At 48.9% G+C, this 18,673-nt stretch overlaps 1 protein-coding gene across 1 annotated transcript; it reads right to left on the reverse strand.

Moving 5' to 3' along the window:
• Positions 1-5,101: 5,101 nt before the first annotated feature.
• Positions 5,102-9,963, reverse strand: Barhl2 (BarH like homeobox 2). The gene is made up of 3 exons (XM_046461168.1): positions 9,339-9,963; positions 7,273-7,498; positions 5,102-5,414 (listed from the first exon to the last, which is right to left on the reverse strand). The coding sequence occupies exons 1-3, from the start codon at positions 9,961-9,963 to the stop codon at positions 5,102-5,104; spliced, it is 1,164 nt and encodes a 387-aa protein (XP_046317124.1).
• Positions 9,964-18,673: the final 8,710 nt, after the last annotated feature.

The raw sequence follows: 18,673 nt of genomic DNA on the forward strand, positions 1-18,673 counted from the left end.
CGCGGTGCGCATCCTGGCCTCAGGTCAGCCGACCCGCAAGGCGGCCGCCTCTGAAACGCCTTTTCTGGGCCTCCACCCAGGCTGCCGCTGGCCGAGCGCGCTCAGTGCTGTGCGAGCCGAGGAAATGCGTTCCATTTAGAGAGGTTCCTCTGGCGCCTTCGCTGCAGCCGCGGCGCAAGGCTTCGGAGCAGCAGACCAGAAGCCCCGTTCCTCCCTAGTTGGCTTCCACTAAGAACTTATTAAACAGAGGCGGTTTAGAGTTGATCTGTCACAGAGTACTACTTACCCCGAGATCTTTTGGTTTTTGAATTACTTTATTGATCTGAAGATTTTGTTCTTTGGAATGTGACCCTGTTTGGACTTAAGCTAATCAGGAAACGCTGCCGGGGAGGACTCTTTGTAATCACCTCGAGGACCTCCCCAGCGGGTGCCGCCGACCCTTCCCGGGCGCCCCCTGCGGTCGCCCAGGCTTTGCAGGGAACCCGCCTGGACCCGGCACCCGGCTCCACTGAGAGACCTGGGAGCTGTCTGTGGTGCTAGGAGAGAAAATAGGAGAGGCAGGGCGAGAGACTGGAGAAGTAGAGAGGAAAGAAATAGAAAATATGACATTGACGCAGACGGTCCACCCAATATTCAGATTGACAAAGACCTTCAAAATTCAGCAGGGGAGCTGGGGAAGGGAAAACTCTGGGTCATCTCATCGTCCAGAGACAGTTGACCTGGTTTTCTAATGCAAGAGGCCAGTGACACCTTCCTTTCTTTGAAACATATCCCCTCCTCCCTACACACTTACCCTTACCCAGTCTGAGGGTATTCAACCTGCTAGAGGTAAGAAGGACCATCTGCTGGGCACTGACTGAAAGGCCCCAACTCCAGAAAAATAAGCAAGTGGCAGATAGAAGGTTAGAGTTGGCCAAGGAAGTGGGGCTGGACAAAGACTGAATGAGAAAGCCTGGGGACACTAAAGTCCATGGAATAAACCCTGGAGAAACCCCCACCCCACCCATCTGCCACACCTCTCTCTAGGCAACAGCCAGGGCACCAGGCTAGCCAGCTTTCTTTCACCAAGGATTCAGAGATACAGAGGAATCATCAGTTCCTTTGGAGGCTTGGCCCTGCCCCTGACCATGCCCACTAGTGGTGAAAAGTCAGTTTCTTTCCAAGCATGTTGACTTCAAGCCCTGCCTGGCTTTTTCAAGAAAATAAGCAGCGCTCTTCTAGTATATTTTTGTAACCACGTGACTTAACAAGAACTAAAGTTTCCCTAGCCCTGGGGAGAGCTTTTCCAAATATTTTTAGAAAGTTAAAAATATAGCAAAACAAACTACTCACAAGCCGCCTGTTTAAAGAGGGGAGGTGGGATTCAGAAGGCTCCTGGGGAAGGGCTGCCTAGACAGGAGTCAGATGACAGAGAAGGAGGAGGAGGGAAGACTTGGTCTAAGGGTAAGTAAGCAGTTTTATTTGCAACAGAGGAAATCGCCTGTCTAATTTGCCATCATGAGGGCTTTCATTTTAAGGGGTGGAGCAAAAATAAACTGATACAGGGTGGTAGGTATATTTGCTGGAGGCATGAAGCCAAGCAGCAATCGCTATTTCAGAACTCATTGAAAGCCACTGGGTTGGGCTAGAACAGCTGCCTGCAATTCCTTCCTTCACACTCAACTACAGATTTGTGCTGGGTTTGCTGGGGTCCCTGAGCTAATATTGGGGTAGGCAGATCTAAGAGTTCTTTGTGGGTTTTTTTTTTTAACATCTCTGAAACAAGTTTGTTTTCCTGTGTTCCTATAGGAAACAAGGGCCACTGAAAGTCTGTTTTGCCAGACTTCAATTTAATCAAAAGAGAATGCAAAAGAAGTCCAGCCATGGAGTGCCCTTCAGACACCAGCTGAAGGTAGAGAAAACAAGTGCAGCTCCCAACGACAGCCATCCTGGAACCTCTGTAACTAACTCTAGATCTCTCAGGAGAAAGGGCATGCTAGCTTGCTCTACTTCTCAGAAAACCTGAGGCTGCTCTCCTTACTTTCTAGTCAAACCCCCAACTTTGTTGGACAAGCATAGAAGTACAGAAGGATGTCTCTTGGGGGAATGGACTAGGTTTGTTTTACTTTTAAGCGGTAATTTGGGGGCTTTTGAATGCTGGGCACCTACTAAGACACCCTTTGCAGCACTGCCTGAGGGTGGGAGAGGAAAAGAAAAAAAATTAAGAAATGGATGAGAAGAAGGGATCCAGTACTCATCTTTCTTCCTGGGACAATCTTCCCCACATTGAATTTTCCAATTTGCATGCAACAGCAAGTAACCCAAACAAATTCAGAAAAGGGGGATTGACACTTTCAGCTGCATTACATAAGAGGTGTAAGAAAACATGACTTTGAGGAGAAGTAAATTGGGTGGGGGGACTCTAATATATGCAGAATAATTACTAGCAGTGGTGGAATATGAAGTCAATTGCAAAACCTTGCTCTCTGGAGGCACAATGCTTCCCCATGAACTGACCACTTAGGGAGTACAAGTTCAGTGTTGAAAGTGAAGCAGCAGTGGGCTGCTTCAGAGTGAGTGGTGGGCTTCTGGCAGCAAATAGGTGTTATGGCCTTGCCTCATTTGTAAGTTTGTTTTGTGTTTTCCCCCACCTGGACCTGAGGTCATTCTCAGGTGTAAATGTTGTACTCTCCCAGGTTCTCCTTGTATCCAGAGCTGACCAGACCCACACCCAGTGCAGCAAGAAGCCTCAGAAAGTGCTCTTTCAGGCTTAGGCAAATCATTGCTAACTGTTGAAACTCTATTTTAAAAATCCAACCCGAGCACAGCTAAAATGGAACAAGGAGAGTCTGCTGAGTACCCAGGCATTGGGCATCCCCACTGGACATAGTGGTGCCCAGTTTCCAGCCAAGCCCAGCTGTCTGAGTTTGTCCCAGCTCAGCAGGGAAAAAATGAGAAGGGATAGGCCAAACCCTTTTGTTAGAATCAAAGAAGACCAGGACCGTTTTTTAAAGCAAATTGATGAGCTGGAGAGAAATCTGCAAACCACTCCCTAATTACCCAAGGTTTAATCAAGGCGCCCGAGGCAATTTCCTCCCGGATTTCACCTTTTTCTTTCCTTCTTCCTTCCCAGCACTCCTTAATTTACATTCCCACACCATTCCACCTTGTTTAAAAGAAAAAAAACAATGTTTTAAAATCTAGGAAGATTCAAGCATCAGAGAAAGTTGGAGGCCAGGTCTAGATGTGTTTTAGTTGTCTTACCCTTTGTCACTACACTAGGGCAGGAGCGAGGATAGAGATGTGAGGATACTCAGATAAGGGGATCCGACTTTCCGGCTTCTCAGAAAGTGACCTCAGGGCTGGAGAGGAGTGGGAGAGCTCAATAGCTGTACGCTTCAGTTTGCCTTCACGCCGTTTCTGAAAGCTGGGCTTGGTGGGGAATCAGCCTGGTTTAGGGAGACTGCGGTCGGAAGTCAAGCCCTGGCCGGGGTGCTACGAACATTTTACACACACACACACACACACACACACACACACACACACACCGCAAGCCGGCAGCGGGTCTCCTCCACAATCTGGGCAAGATTTCTCTTTTTGGGTCTCGGCCGTTTCAGGGGCGCGGATAAGACGTTTTAGTACGCCTGTCTCAACCACAGTTCCCCGTTGCACTCCCGCTCCAGGCATCGAAGCACAGAGAACTCGCTAGGACCAGCGGATCCTCGCGGAGATGGGGGCTGGACGCCCGCCACCGGGGACTGAGAAGGCAAGGATCAAAGCCGTGACGAGGGTTTGTTAGCTGGGCCTCCCCGCGTCCCCTGGGGTGTCCTAATTGCTCGCCCTGCAGCCTCCCGCTCACAGGCTGTCCTGCCGCGCGGGCGCCCAGCCGCGGGCGGCAGAACAGCTGCGAGGCCGGCGGAGCGTCCGCCCGCTGCCCAGCCCTCCCGGCATCGCTACCCAGCGCTGGGACCCGCGCCGCCCTAGGAAGACCCCTAGGAGAAGGGGGAGGGGTAGACAGAGGGGTCCCAACACGCGGTCAACCAGAGGCCTCCAGGCAGCAGGGGCGGCAGGGGAGGCTGGACGCCTACTTAGCCTGCGAGCACAGACTTCTCCCGTGGCCTCACCGGCCGCTCTGAAACCACCTAAAAAAGAAAGGCGCTCACATAAAGCAAATAATGGCTCGGAAGAGGCCAGCGTGAAAAAAATGGGACTGGTTTTACACAAGCCACACCAAGGTTTTACAGATTTTGAAAATTCCCAATATTCGGGAAGGAATTTGTTTTTTTCCTAGTCGCGCATTTCATCATAATTTTCTGCTTTAGTAAAATCAGCTCCCTGGGATTTCATCACTTGTTAAAAAAAGATAAACTTTATTTTTGTAATTTTCAATCACAAAAAAATCTATATTTTTGTCTAAGCATTTATTTTACTGAATCAAAAAGACATGAAAAGAAAAAAAATCATGTTTTTACTAACGTATATAAGTGACTCTTTTTTGGACAACATATAATAAATATGATATATCACTTATCACTCAGTCTTTCAAATGTACAATTTTTTTTTTTTCATATTATGGAGCATGCCACTTTTCCAAAAGAAAAAAGGTCATGAGAAATCAGTGCAAAGTTCTCAGTCACCCTCCTCTTTTCTCTGGGGCAGATGAATGTCCATGGCAACACCCTCTGCCTGGATATTTGAGGCTGTCTGTCCACCTACAATTCTCTCTGCCCCTACAGTTCCTCTCCATGCCCTTCTTTCTTCCCTTTTTAGCCCTCCCCCCTCCCTCCCTCCTGCTTGTCCCTAAAGTCGTTTTTTTAAAAAAGAACTTGAGGTTTTGTTTTTGTTGATGTTTTCACTTACTGGTTGCACTTTGTGTGGGGTCAGCGTTTTCACCAGTCACACTGCTGTGGGGGAGCTTTCCAGCCCTGCCTCTGGGGGGTTGGGATGGAGAGCAGAAAGCTGGCTCCTCTTTGGGGACCCTGGCCCATAGGTGAGTATCTTCCTCTCTTACTCCTCCGCCTCCCAGTGTCCGCTGCAATGGAGGTCTGGTGCGGGAAGAGGTGGGGCAGCTGTCCAGGTCAGGTCGGGGATTGGGAGGGATTGCAGAGCCTTCCCTCCTTCTTCACCGGGGATGTGGGGTGCCTGGGATGGGATTGGACAAGGGATTGAGGGCTGGTTGTCCCCCGGGTCCCAGGCCATGAATGAGCACTCGGGGTACCAGGGGCCGCTGCAGCTGGGGATGGGGTGCTGGAGGAGTCCGGTACATGCTGCTGTACATGGCAGCTGCAGCTGCCGCAGCTGTCGTACTGTCCATGCTGCCCAGCAGACTTGGGTGATAGAAATAAGGTGAAGGAAACATCCTCTGCAGCGCTGAGTAGTTCCCTGCCTCTGCCAGCAGCTCCAGGCCCACCGCAGTCTGCCTCTTCCATTTGGTCCTGAAAGAAAGCAGGCGTACATGCACCCAGAGGCGGCTGTGGACATGGTCCAGGCACCAGGCACAGAGGCCCGACCCATTCCCTGGTCCTCTCCCATCTTCTCCTTTTCCCTCACCCAGTAGGGAGAGCTCTGGGAACTGGGAATGTGCATTTCCTGCCCCCACCTAGCTCACAAGAGGACTCAAACCCAAAGCCAATTTTGTAAACTACACCCTCAAAGTCTGAGACACTGGAAGATGAAATCCTATAAGCTTCCTGCTGCCTTTTCCTGTCCCTTTGCTCTACTTGTCCCCCTCATACTGTGGCTACTTCCTGAAACTTTCCTGAAGATCAAAGGAGACCACCTCTTTCCACACTCTTCCCCCTCCTCCCTTAATTCTCTTTCAAAGTGCTCCCCCAATAATTCCAAAGTGTCTGCTCTCAGCCTCTCCCCCTCCCCACGGAGAAAGAAGTAACCAAAACTGTAAACAAAGGGACAGAGTCTCTCCTGGGCCTCAGACCCCTGCTCCTCTCTTTCCCCAGGGCTGTGGAGACAATTCTCTTATCAGCCTGACAGATCCTTACAGGGAGTAGGGGATTTAGGGCAAGGAAGGAGACAAGGTTTCAAACTGGAATTCGTTTGAGAGAGGGCTCTCCCAGGAGGACAGTACCTCCTGGCCTTTGGGGTGGGGAGATGCATTTCAAGACACTTCCTCCTCTGGGGCAAGTAACAATTAAAACCTGTGATCAGTTTTTCTTGGTCTCCTCCCTCCCCCATCTACACCCCCCTTTAGGAAGAAGACAGGAGCAGGCCCTTGGCTCAAATGCCTTATGAAGGAACGTAAGGCTGGTGGGCCGTCCATACCCAGCAGCTCCAACCAAATTAATAAACATGTCGCCCATTTTAAATTGGCTACAAATGACACTAATGTTTTCCGACAGAATTAGGGTGGCTGAATCCGTATGTAATGAGACAGAAAATTATGGTAAAGATGACAACTGGATGGGCATTTCCAACCGCACTTATGGACGATTAGAACACAAACGAGAGAAAAGGAGGGGGAGAGACAAGGGAGATGAGCGCCAGGCTTGGAAACACAGAATAACCTCGTCTCAGACAGCCCAGGTTCAGTCCTATAGTTCAGGACCTTGCAAGCACAGCCAGCTGCTTTCTTAATTTCCTTTCTAAAAATGCAGCAGGGCTGGGCAGGCTCTGTGGCACCCTTTCTCCCTATTGAGACAGTGGAGGCAGCCAGTATAGGGGACAGACACCCAGTCTAGATGCCTGGCCAACTGCCTGATTCTCCAGCCTGGGGCTGCAAACTCAATTCTAACCCAGCTGGACTCTCCTAATCTCTGAGGAGATGCAGGACCAAGGCTTAAGGCTGTAACCCTGGCTCTCCCAACCACCTCACATTTAAGCCAAGACTGGTGGGACAGCTCTGTGGGGACCACAATGGCTGGGCCATGTTGCCGACTACAGACATTTGGAACCAGCCTGGGGCAGGCCCAAGGGGTGCACCATGCATACAGGCTCTCTGGGCCTGAGTGTCAGCTGCACAGATGTCTCAATTTGAGAAGGTGTGGCTTGATTGATTTGGGGATAAAGTGTGGGGAATTCCAGCAGCTCAGGTTTCCAAGGGAAAGTAGCACCTGTTAAGATACTTAGAAGTGCACAATTGCCCAATTCCAGCTGCCTTAAGGTCTCTCTCACCTTGGAGATTTGGCTAATCCCTACCCCTAGTCTGAAAACACCTACTCACCCACAGTAGGCTCTCTGACTCTCAGTCCCTAGTCTCCAGAGGCCAGGAAGGAAGAAGATTGGTGCAATGTTTATGACCTGGGCAGACATCTCTGCTCCTCAAAGAGCCTGCCTTACCTTCGGTTTTGATACCAAGTCTTGACTTGGGTGTCAGTAAGGTTGAGTGCAGCTGCCAGATCCATGCGGTCCTGAACACTCAGGTACTTCTGCCGCTCAAAGCTACGCTCCAATTGGTTAAGCTGGTGGTCAGAGAAAGCTGTCCTGGCTTTTCGAGGCTTCTTGGCTCTCACAGGGGGACTCTCACGGCTACTTGTAATCTCTCGGTCTCCTTCCTCCTTTGTTCCTACAATAGAAACCCAGACACAGCCATGTAAGTTAGCTTGAAATAGGAAAGGTTGGAGTATCCTCCTGGCACACACTTTCACATTCCCAAGACAACCACTGGTCTCAGGGGACTACACTCTGCCACTACCCTCACACACATATACTTGGGTCTGAGCCAGGGTATCCGAAGAGGATTGTTTTCTTCTGGCTGGGGACTCTTGGGCCCTGTGGAGAGATATCATAAAGTTTTAAAGGGGTTCTTCTAAAAGAACCCTTCTTCTTCTAAAAAAAAAAAAAAATCTTCTGGTTGGAAGTTAAGAGTTTAAAAAATAATTCTCAATAAAAGACTTTTTGTTTCTGTTTTCCTTGATGGGGTAGGGGAGGACCCTGTCCATTTTTTTTAATTGTTTTCACCAGGACCACTTTTCTAATTTAGTTCTTTCCAAAGAGTCATTTATGTGGATTTTTTTTAGAAGAGGACACTTTTTGTTTGTTTAACTTTTTTTCTGTTTACTGGGAGTTACAGGCACATATTTCTCTTTTTCAGATGCACCTGGGAAATGTTGGAATCAAGCTTTCTGCAGCTGCCTGTACTGGGTCTTTGAAAGCTTTGGAAAAATTTGTTGCCCCGACACCAAGCTGAACTCAAAATCATTGAGCCCATCCAGGTGACAGTGCAGAGATTTCCGGATTCTATTTGTCAACTTTGGTTTTTTACTGAAATGCTGGGAAATCGATATGTCAATCCCTCTCTGTTTGTACCCGTTTGTGCAGCGCTCCTTGATCTTCCCTGCAGGAAGAACAATAATCTCTCTAATTGACCCACTGGGGAGGTTGGTGCACGAAAAATCGCCAGACCAGACTGTACATCTGTTTAGGGCACTATTATGCTAATACTATAATAGTAAAATGAGAAGCCAATATCCTATCTTCCAGTCAGCACTTATCTTTGCCAGAGAACCAAAGATTAATAATAATAAATAACTTATCAGTAAAGGTGGTAAAAAAGTACTCCCATGGTATGTTAAAACTCTTACCATGTAAAGACCAGAATACCTTCTTATGACATTGTCGGAGGAGAAAATGGAGAAAGGGAGTTGAAAGACAATTTCCATTGTCATCTGATTTTACACAAATGGACAAATTCAATTCCATAAATTCTTAAAAAAAAAATACTACCTCCCTATTACTTGTAAGGGGCCAAAAATTTTACTGAGGATACAGAATTTTGTTGGGACCACTGGGCAAAAAGGGTGTTTTTAAAAAATGATTATGAATTTTTACTGGCTTCCTTGTATTAATCCCAAATTGTTCTGTTAATCAAAACGGAAAATTTTCCTTCCTCGAATCTGATAATTCCTGTGATGGTGTTTAGAAAATATGCGTGGGGTTGGGGGAAAATCATTTGCATTAAAGAATAAACATCAGGTTGTGATCACACCCCTAGACTCCATAGTTTGTGTCTCCCATCTCACTCCCCACTCCCATTCCCAAGGTCTCAACCAAAAAAGGAAAAAAAAAAAAAAAAACACCTCAAGATGGTCCCTTTTGTCAAGGAAAAGTATTTCCCGTCAGACCTCCTCGTCGTGGCCCTCTCCCAATACATTAAAATTAAGTAAAACGAAGAAAGAAACTGGATGGCGGTAAAGGTTAAGAGGTAAAAATGTAAACAATAAACACAACTTAGGTAGCGTCTCTTAATCGCTCGCCCAGGCCTCTCTCCAGTTTGCATTCTTTCACCATCGCCCAATCGCCCAACAATCTCCCGGAATAATTCCCCATTGGAGATTCGCTGGAAGCTGAAGGGAAGAAGGGAACCAGGAGAAGAAGCAGACGGCAGCTGGGGCGGCGCGACTCACCGTGGCATTTGATGTCGCTCTGGGAATCTTCTCGCTTGTCGAGTTTGGTTTTGCTGTCCTCCTGCTCGAGCTTTGGCCTAAAGCTCTCGTGCGCTGCATTGCTCTCCTGCTTCGGGGTGTGGTGGGGAGAGGAGACACTAGTGCTGTAGGGTGCACACGCCGCCAGAGGTTTACTGTCGCCCAAGATGTCCTTAATTAAAAAAGAAGAGGTGGAAGTCCTGGGGGCCGAGGCGGCCGAGCCCAGCTGCTGGGCTGCTGGCTGTTGTTGCTGCTGCGGCGGCGGCGGTTGCTGTTGGGGCGAAGGCTGCAAACTTTGCGTCGGGGCCGGGGCTGGCGGCGGCGGCTGTTGGCTGTGATGGAGATGGTGGTGATGCTGGGGCCCGTCTGCTACGAGATGCGGCTCCGGGGGCTCCATGGTGACCGAGATAGGAGAAGAAGGTGCCGTTCCTACGGTATCAATCTCCGAACAGGGAGACGGGGTAGCCTGACTCCTAAAATCCGCGGTCCTCGCCTCGCCGAGCGGGCGGAAATCTCCATTCATCATGCCGGGACTGCCAGAACTGGCACTGGACAAAATCGTGTCTATTCCAAAACTCGACCCGCTGGCCCCTTCCATTGTTGTCATTTCTACATGAGGTCCACGCCGTTCCGCCGTTGAGTAACCGCCCGGACCAAGAAAAAGCTATTGATCGTAAAAGAAAATAAACACTAAACAATGTTGCCGCCGCTCGGGGGAGGAAAAAAAAAGGAGAAGAAGAAGAAAGTGGGGCGGGGGTAAAGGAAGGACAGTGGGGAGGTGGTAATCGGTGGACACTTTCGACACAACTTTTTTCCCCCTGACGCAAAAGGTAGGGATAGAGAGAAAGAAAGACTGGGAGGTTACCAAAAAAGAAAAATAGGGAAAGCCAGGAACGTGCGCTCGGGGGGACCACCGCGCACGTGGGGCGGCGGGGGCGGCGCGGGAGACCTAGGCGAAGGCGCAGGAGGAAAGAAGCGACCCCTAAGCCGCCGCCACCGCCGCTGCCGCTGCCGCCTGGGTCTGCCCACAGCCTGGCACCGGGCGGCAGCGGCGGCGGCGGCGGACTTGGCAGGTGCAGCGATCGCGAAACCCGGGCGGCTGCACGCCCTCGGACCTCCCCCGCAGCTCCCTAGGTGGCTGTTGCGCACGACCAGGCCCCCTCGGAGCCGAGTTTCAGAACTTTCTTGGAAAGTTGTGGAGCAGGCACAGCCGCAGTGCCCGCGGCAACCGGAGGAGGAGGAGGAGGAAGAAGAGAAGGAGCAGGCTCAGGAGAAGAAGACGGCAGAGACGCGGTGCCCGGCGACTCCGGACGCTGCCGGGCGCGTTCGCTTGTAATCCGGCGGCTCACGGGCGGCGCCGACCCCCTCCCGTGACGTCACGGCCACTGCCGCCGCTCTCCGCGCCGCGCCAGGCCCGCGCCCCCGCCGCCGAGGCCGCGCGCCCGGCCCCGCGCCCCCATTGGCCGCTCCCGCGCAAGCGAGCGACGCCAACGTACCAGGAACCAATGGGCACACCGCTCGCAAGCCCGTCAGTGAGCGCCGCTTGGACCCCACTGCTCTTTTGAGGACCCGCAGATCCCTTTGCCTGCAGCCCTGAGCCGAACACCAAGTCCAGTGGCCCAGGTGTCCACAATCACGATTGAGCGGCAAAGGGAAAAGGGGGAAGAGAACAGAAGGAGACTAGAGAAAGGGAACCAAAGAGAGGAAAGATGAAAATAATAATAAGTGGTGACTATTTGCCCGTTTTCTTAAGTCAGAGTCTGGGGCGAAAAGAGTAAAAGAACCGGGCCGACTCACCTTTAGACTCCAGCGTGGCCGCCCTTTCAGCTTTCCCAAATACACGCTTAAATAGTCTGAAGACACTAAGAACAGAGAAGGAGATCCCTGAGGGGACTCGCGGGAAAGTGGGTAACTCCAGGAACCAGAGATCTGAGTGGGTGAACAGGCTCCCAGCTGTGACTTTTCGCTCAAAGAACCCATGCGCCCGGGCTTAGCCCAGCTTAATAGCGGATCCCTTAGAGGAACAGAGAGGGGTCTGCATCCATCAGGTACTCTCCGGGTGGATGGAGCCCAGGACTCAAAACCCAAGGCCCAGCCTTGGCTCCAATCAGAGCTGGTGCTGAAAGAATGCCCGATCAAACACTTTCTCCCCAACCGGGGGAAACAGTGCCCGAGGCGTTCACTAGCGGCTAGGCAGCCACGGTTCAGTGCGGCGTGGGGGCACAGGAACAGGGGTGGCGAGTCCAAAACCTGTGTCCTGGCCACACCACATACCGGTACGTCTGTTCCCTCCCCCTTCTGACCGGCCTATCGTTTGGAAAGGAAACAGTCACTATGGATCCACTGGGGACCCGGAGCATGACTGTGACGCCTCGTCGGAGGGTATCAACTTGCATTATTTTCTTTAGGACGTCTCCAACCTGTCTCTTGTTGAATGTCAGAGTAATGGGAAGTGCCAGTGACAAGACGGCGTATTACTCCTGATTAAGTGCCGTGTCAACCTAATTAGCGGAGTAATTATAAGGTGCTAATGAATGATTCAAAGTTCTTTGAGTTACATTTTACTCCAAATTACCATTTTAAGAACCCCATGAATCTGCGTGGTTGGCATAGCTTCCGTGACTAGGTGCAGAATGAGGTTACAAAATGGCCTTTAAAGTCTCCAAGGGCCGAATCTGGGGTGTAGTTGCGGTTTTGTAGGTCGCTTTGGCTTTTTTTTCTATTGAGGCGGGGAGAAGGTGTCAGGGAGGCAAATGACCTCCTGGGACAAGATCTTGCCCTTGGATTGGAACTGCTGTGTGAACCCCAGGTCTGGAAGGGGTACGTGGCAGACTCATCCTCCCTGCGCTTTACTGGGACAATCGAGGTGTTTGACCCCGAAAAAAGCCAGTGCTATCTAGAGGGTGTGTTGAGCTGTTTCGGATCATCTTCATGCCATCTTTCATCGTGCTCTGAGAAGAACTGCGGGGATTGGAGGGACCGAGGCGAAGAGATGTACAATCCGGGCTGCTCTCTCCCTTTTCTCAGAAAGCGAGGGGAATTGGGCCGAGGAGCCAGGGTGGGTGAGACGAGGCGGGGGACGTAGGAGGTGCTTCAGGCAAAGGCCAACGCTGGCCCTAGGGGTGCGGAACACGCTTGAAGAACGTGTGGCTGGGCCCCGCTGGGTGGGGTCAGGCCAGCCTAGACTGAGAGGCTGCAGAGAGCCTGGATCACAGCCGGACCTTGGTTGGATCTGTCGTCTTTGACGCGGGAACTGCGTGAGGCCAGACACACCCTCCCCGGAGCTTTCGGGCCCAGGCCTTGGCCTTCCTTCTAGCCGTGGGTTACACGACCACCGGCGGGGAACGTACAAAGGCAATATGGATATCCGAGGCGGAAACCCCACCCCCAACTTTAGGCCCGGCGCAGCACACCCTCGCGGGGTTCACGCCCGTAGCCTCTGGCCTTGTTGACCAACGTGGGAAGAGCGGGCAGGGCGATAGAGCTGCCTGAGACTGCCAACGAATGCTCCACTTTCTTTCCTCTTCAATTATCGATTAGGGTTCTTCCCATTCTGACATCACCCACCAACTTCCCAATTGAGGTGCGTTTCCTCCTCGCCCTTGGGTCTCCAACTCGTACTCCCCTCGCTGCGCATTCAGGGTGGGAAGTGGGAAGGGAGAGAAAAACAAATTTAAAATCCAGAACTGACGGCACTGCACAAATCAATTATTCTCGACCTTGATAAATAATTCATTTAAGCCTGTTTTTGTTTTGTTTCGACGCCTAAAATGACTCAAGAGCTCAAAAGGCTGATGGCACAGCTTGTGTTGGGCGGTTCGACAGCGTTTTTTGCCTGGAATAATTCACAACATTGGCAGGGGAGACGACGAAATATGACCCTACGGAAAAAAAAAAATGAAATCGGAAAGGAAAGGAAAAGAGGAAGGGCGAAGCGTTGGGGGAGGGGAATGCGTGGTTTATGCATCCAGGGACCCAGTAGACCCCCACCTTGTGAATGTTTCAGGTCATTTTTTCTTTAAAAAAAAAAAAGGTTAATATCATAGACAATTTCTTTGGTTGGGTATTGAAAGATTAACTTTCGGGAGCAACAATGGTGAAGGAAAATACGACCTTGACTTTTATCGACGCCCTTATATTTGGGTCCCTGCCAGAGAGGAAATGTTAGTAATGGCCTAAACAATCAAAAGAGGGACTCAAAGACCAAATCATACACACTTCATGAAAAACAAATTTTTCAGAAAAGATCTTGTTTAACTTTTCTCCATTCTTTTTTTTCTCCAGACAGTCCTCTTTTGCCATTCCCCGACCCCCGAACATATATATAGTGTGGACATTTAAAAACCACATTTTCTATAAATCAGGGCGCAGATTAGTCAATTTTCCACGTGAATAGCTATGCATTAACTGAATTTAATCTCAAATTTTCTCACTGTATTAAAGACAACAATAAGTAGAGTCCTTAAACTGACGTGAATTTTAAGATAGTCACCCACTTCCAGGTCCACCTTTTCTTCTTAAGAAGGATGAAAAAAAAAAAAACTTTAATTCTGGGAAGATTTTGGAATCAATGCCTAGAAAACAGTTATATTCCAAACTGTGAATGATAGAGAACAAACATTTCCTTGCTGGCTCTGAAGGACATATCAGTACCAGTCAATACCAGTGATACTTCCTTCTCACCACAGAGAATAATTTAAATACTTGGACATATCTTAAGTTTTGTACCTTAACACATCCACCACTTTCACTACCTAGATTTGGGAGTCTTTTAAACTGAAGCATCAGTTTTCTAAAATATTAGCTTAACTTTACAAAAAAAATTGTTATGAACTTGAAGCTGGGGTTTCTTTTAACATTTCATTTGAACGTTTCTCAGGGTCCACAGGACTACAGTGCCAGCTGACTGTAATGAGGTGCAAACGCGCTTCCCTCCACTGGGCGGCGACAAGAATCCCCGACCGAGGGAGCCGGTTATTGTTTCTTTCTATAAAAGATGCAGGATACACAGATAAGCTGTCCACCCTCAAAGGCTAACTCCCTGAAGATTGTATGACCTACTATCATTTCAAAGTTTCAGAAATCTCGAAAGGATTCTTTTCTTTTTTCAGTCTCTTCATGTAACTCCAACTGCTTAAGGACTTGAAGCATGTTTACTTAGAAAATGTGTGAATGAGAAAGACATGAAAATACTGAAATTGAGTGTCTTCCTTAAGTAGACCAAAACCTAGACTGTGGAGACTGGGAGAAAGGTAAAATGAAATTTTAAAAATAAATAAAATAAAATAACTTAAAACAAGAACAAGTTAAAATGATAGTATGTATAATCAATCATTGTTCAGGAGGGACTAAAAGTTTTGAAACACAGTTCCAGTGTCTTGATAAAGTTTGCAAAAGTTCTCACTTCTTCAAAACTTTAGTGACAAACAGCTTAGAAGGGGTCTATGGAAGCTGGACTCTCTATGGAAGTTAGATGTGTGATGTGTAGGAGTAAACAGGAAAGTCAAGCGGGTGTGGAGGTAAGAGTGCTGGAAGAGAGGGTTTTCATCCCATTTTGCCACTTTCTAGTATTCTTGGGTGAGATACTTAACCTTACTGACAACCAAGTTCTTTGTCTATAAAAAAGGAGAGTTGCAGGGCTTGGTAATCCCAGCCACTTTGGAGGCTGAGACTGGAGGATTGCAAGTTCAAAGCCAGTCTCAGAAATTCAGTAAGGCCCTAAGCAGCTTATAAAAACCTTGTCTCAATTATGTTTAAAAAGGGGCTGGGGATGTAGCTTAGTGGTTGAGTCCCTGGTTTAAAAAAAATATATATATAATATAATATTATATATATATATATATATATATATATATATATATATATATGGTGGTTGTGAGGACCAAATAAGGTCTTCTTTGTAAAAGTTCTTTACAAAATGTGAAGCAAGAGCTGACATTCACAGTAGACAAAGGTGGCAGTTATTTCTAGCTATGGGCAACACTCACACATTAGCCATATTTTTTCCACTCCTTCCTTCTCTTTTCTTTTTTCATTTTGCTTATTTACTCAGTCAATAAACATTACTGAATGGACATTCTATGTCAGGTGTTTGGGAATAGGACACTAACCAACTTCAGAGAGTTGACAGAAGCTGTGTGTTCTGGAAATTGTTATAAATACCATGATGCAAATGTGAACCTACTACAGTGGAACTTCAGAAAACAGAGTGGGATTACCTTGGGAGAGGTTCTTGGGACAACAGAGAGGTTCCCTAAAGGATATGGAGTGTGTGTTAGTCATGAAAGAAAAGGATCTATCCCAATTAGTGGAATGCAGAGGGATTTTTATGATAGCTAAAGGTAATGGTGCACAATGTCCACAAATTCCCCAAACTTTTAACCCCTTGACTAGGGCTGGGCTGCAATCTTTAGGCTATTTGTGTTGTGGGAATCTCTCCTGAGTGCAGCCAAAAGAGACAAAATATTCTTGAAACACTTTGGAGGGAAAAGACCTAGGCACACCTTCACAAACCTGAACATCTGTCTTTACAACAGCTTACACAGTCTTCAGATCTGATTCCAAGAGATGATCCAGCCCTTCTCAAACAAGGACTGCATCCCTTCTCCCCTACTCCCACTCCAGCTTCCATTTTTCTTTCTAGATTTTCAAATGTTTGGAAAGCTTGATGATCTTAGCAGGCCTAGAAAAATATCTCCTCCAGTTCAGAGGTGAAGGAAGAGAAGATGACAATATGGAGATAGAGGAGGAGCTGAGGGAGAACATGGAGAGAGATGGTATTTCACACTCTAAACTGAATAAATGTCCATTGAAGTCCCGTTCCTAGAGAAATTAAAGAGCCCCCTTGTGACACAGCCACATCACATGTTTAAAAAAAAAAAAAAAAAAAAAAAACCCAAAGCCTATAAGACCTCAGGATAGGAGGCGATTCTTCTATCAACTCCTGAGGTTAAAAGAGAATGGAGGGGCCGCGATGGAGGAAAAACGAAAGCCTCAGAGCACTAAGCAAAGATGCCAATCACAGAAGGGAAAATTCATTTACGATGTTAATTAACAAGCGGCTAATTAAAACGGCACTTTGAGCGCTAATCAATCGCCTTATTAAGTTAGAGCCATCACTGGAACAAATTGAAAGCTCCCCGCCCCATCTCCTGCCTCTGGTGCAGGCGGGGCTGGGTTCCCAGATATCGCGCGGAGGCTGGGGAATGATCTGCTCGCTCTCTCAAAGCCTCTCGGTGATCCACAGAATTCTGCAACTCTGAGGTTCACCCTTGAAGAACCGCTTGCCCCTGCTCCTGAACCCACAGAACTGAGTAAAGGTCAAGGTGGCGATTTGTAGTCCAGACACACCCACATGGGAGTAAAGAATTGCATAGAAGAACAAGCGTTCAGCAACTAACACCGACTTTGCCTCAGAAAAAGAGCTCTCTGAATGCACCAAAACACGACCTAGGGGCTGCCAGCAAGGGAAGGAGAAAATTCAGCCCAAGAGGGGGCGCTCTCGGGCCGGAATCTTGCGTCCCCATTTTCCAGGACAGACCCACCACCTCTTTTGAAAACTTCTAAATCCTTGTCCAGGTGCGTCCCAGAACCAGGGAGGAGTTAATCTGTCGTCAGGCATCAAGGAAAGGACAGCCGACCTTCTAGATTTGGTCTCCTGGAACTCCCTAAGGATAGAAGTGAGAGGAGGGAAAAGAGAGAGGGTTTGCTGATCCTCTGGGACAAGTCTGGCACTCACCAGCCAGTACCTATCTCCCATACAGTTTGCGCTTCCCCACATCCCTGGCCCTCCAAACTCAAGAGAATTGAGATCTTGAATCCTTATTTTGAGGAGCTTCTGCATTCCTTAATTGTTTAATGTCTGTTTTTCACCAAATTCCTGAGGGAGAAACATTTGGCAATAAAAGAGGACTGTGAATTTAAATGCTAATTAAGTGAGTTCTTCTTCTGCAACTCCACCTGCCTGGGGCCCTGGTTAAGACGGAACACACCGGGCGCGCCCACTGCAACATTCCTGGGGTGCAGAGCAGAAACGCTGTAAAAAGAGACCTCAGAGGACTCCTGTCTGAATTGCTTTTTAAGGGCCTCCTACAGAGAAAAAGAGAATGCTATTGGAAAAGGGTCTTTTGCATGAGGGGTGATGTGTGGCATGGCCCAGGGTGTGTTTTATGTGCCTACGATGACACATGTATGACCTGGGCTGGTCTGTGGGCTTACCTTCCCTGGAGGTGCTTCCGACCACATCTGTTGGTGGGTCTGAGCATGCTTGGGGAGGGCGTCCTGGGAGAACTCAAGAAACGACTCCCACGTGCAAAGTTCAAAAGCATTAATATTTTCATCATATTATCATTATTCAATATAATAATATTTGCTCGGTTAGCGGCACTAATTAGGCTACATTAAAAACGTAGTATCTCCCTAATGGTGCGTAATGTGCCCACTCTCACATTTTTCTCTCTGAGGATGGGCGGCTACTGGCTGGCAGAGGAGGAGAGACAGGCTAGCGACGGGCTGAATTAGGGCGTGACGCCCCGCACCACTCAAACATACACATCTACGCTGGAAGTCCGCCGGGTGGGATCCGCAGTCTCTACGCGGTCGATGGGACCCTCCGCTGCGCACTCTGCCTTGCGCCGAGCACCCTGCGGCCTCCTCCAGCGACCCGGAGCTTTGAACTCTTTGGATTGATTTTGCTTCCCTTCCCCCTTTTGTGTGTGTGTCTTCAATTGGTTAGGTTTTTAAGGGTTGGGAGTGCCGTTGTGAACAAACTAAAACACCCTTAACTGGAGCTCCTTAGCCAAGAATTGGAGGTTCTGCCTCCTCGCTTGGCGCTTTTAGTTATCCCAATGGAAATTTCTTTCTGAGATTCGAGGGTGGGAGTGTAAAAGAAGCTCCCGCAGAGCAGGTCCCATCTGGGTCTTTTTCCTGTTCCGGGTGTCAGCGGTGGGCTCCGGCGCCCTGCAGCCCTCGGCGAGGTGGATGTTAAGCTCTGAGAGATGCCCCTCCCTAGGGCGACTCGCGCAGATCACTGTGAATATGTAACATATTTGTAACGCGCCGAGGTGTGATGCGTGTGCCGAATGGTGGAGGGGGAAATGAAGCCTGATTGAGAAGGGGGAAGCACAGGATTCACATTGTACTGTGCAATCTAACAATCTGAACATTCCTTTATTAAAAGCTGCTGCGTGACATTTACACTGAGCCACCAGCCACTGCCTCTAATCCGGGGAAAAATGGTTGTACCACAGAGTCCTGGCTGAGGCTTGTGGCGGCACTGCTGTCCGCTGGGCCGGGCTACCCAGCTACAGCCCGGAAGG

This window comes from Marmota monax, unplaced genomic scaffold (genome assembly GCF_021218885.2).
Source record: "Marmota monax isolate L192 unplaced genomic scaffold, Marmota_monax_Labrador192_F-V1.1 WCK01_AAM20220418_F8-fsc00070, whole genome shotgun sequence".
In the NCBI taxonomy this organism is placed as follows: Eukaryota; Metazoa; Chordata; class Mammalia; order Rodentia; family Sciuridae; genus Marmota; species Marmota monax.

What these genes read in the sequence shown, in the direction of transcription:
- Barhl2 (XM_046461168.1), bottom strand. Translation starts at nt 9,963, where the DNA reads ATGACAACAATGGAAGGGGCCAGCGGGTCGAGTTTTGGAATAGACACG. An exon ending in GAGCGACATCAAATGCCACG is followed by an intron (nt 7,499 to 9,338) that starts GTGAGTCGCGCC and finishes TTTCTATTGTAG; the next exon opens with GAACAAAGGAGGAAGGAGAC. An exon ending in ACTTGGTATCAAAACCGAAG is followed by an intron (nt 5,415 to 7,272) that starts GTAAGGCAGGCT and finishes GCTTTCTTTCAG; the next exon opens with GACCAAATGGAAGAGGCAGA.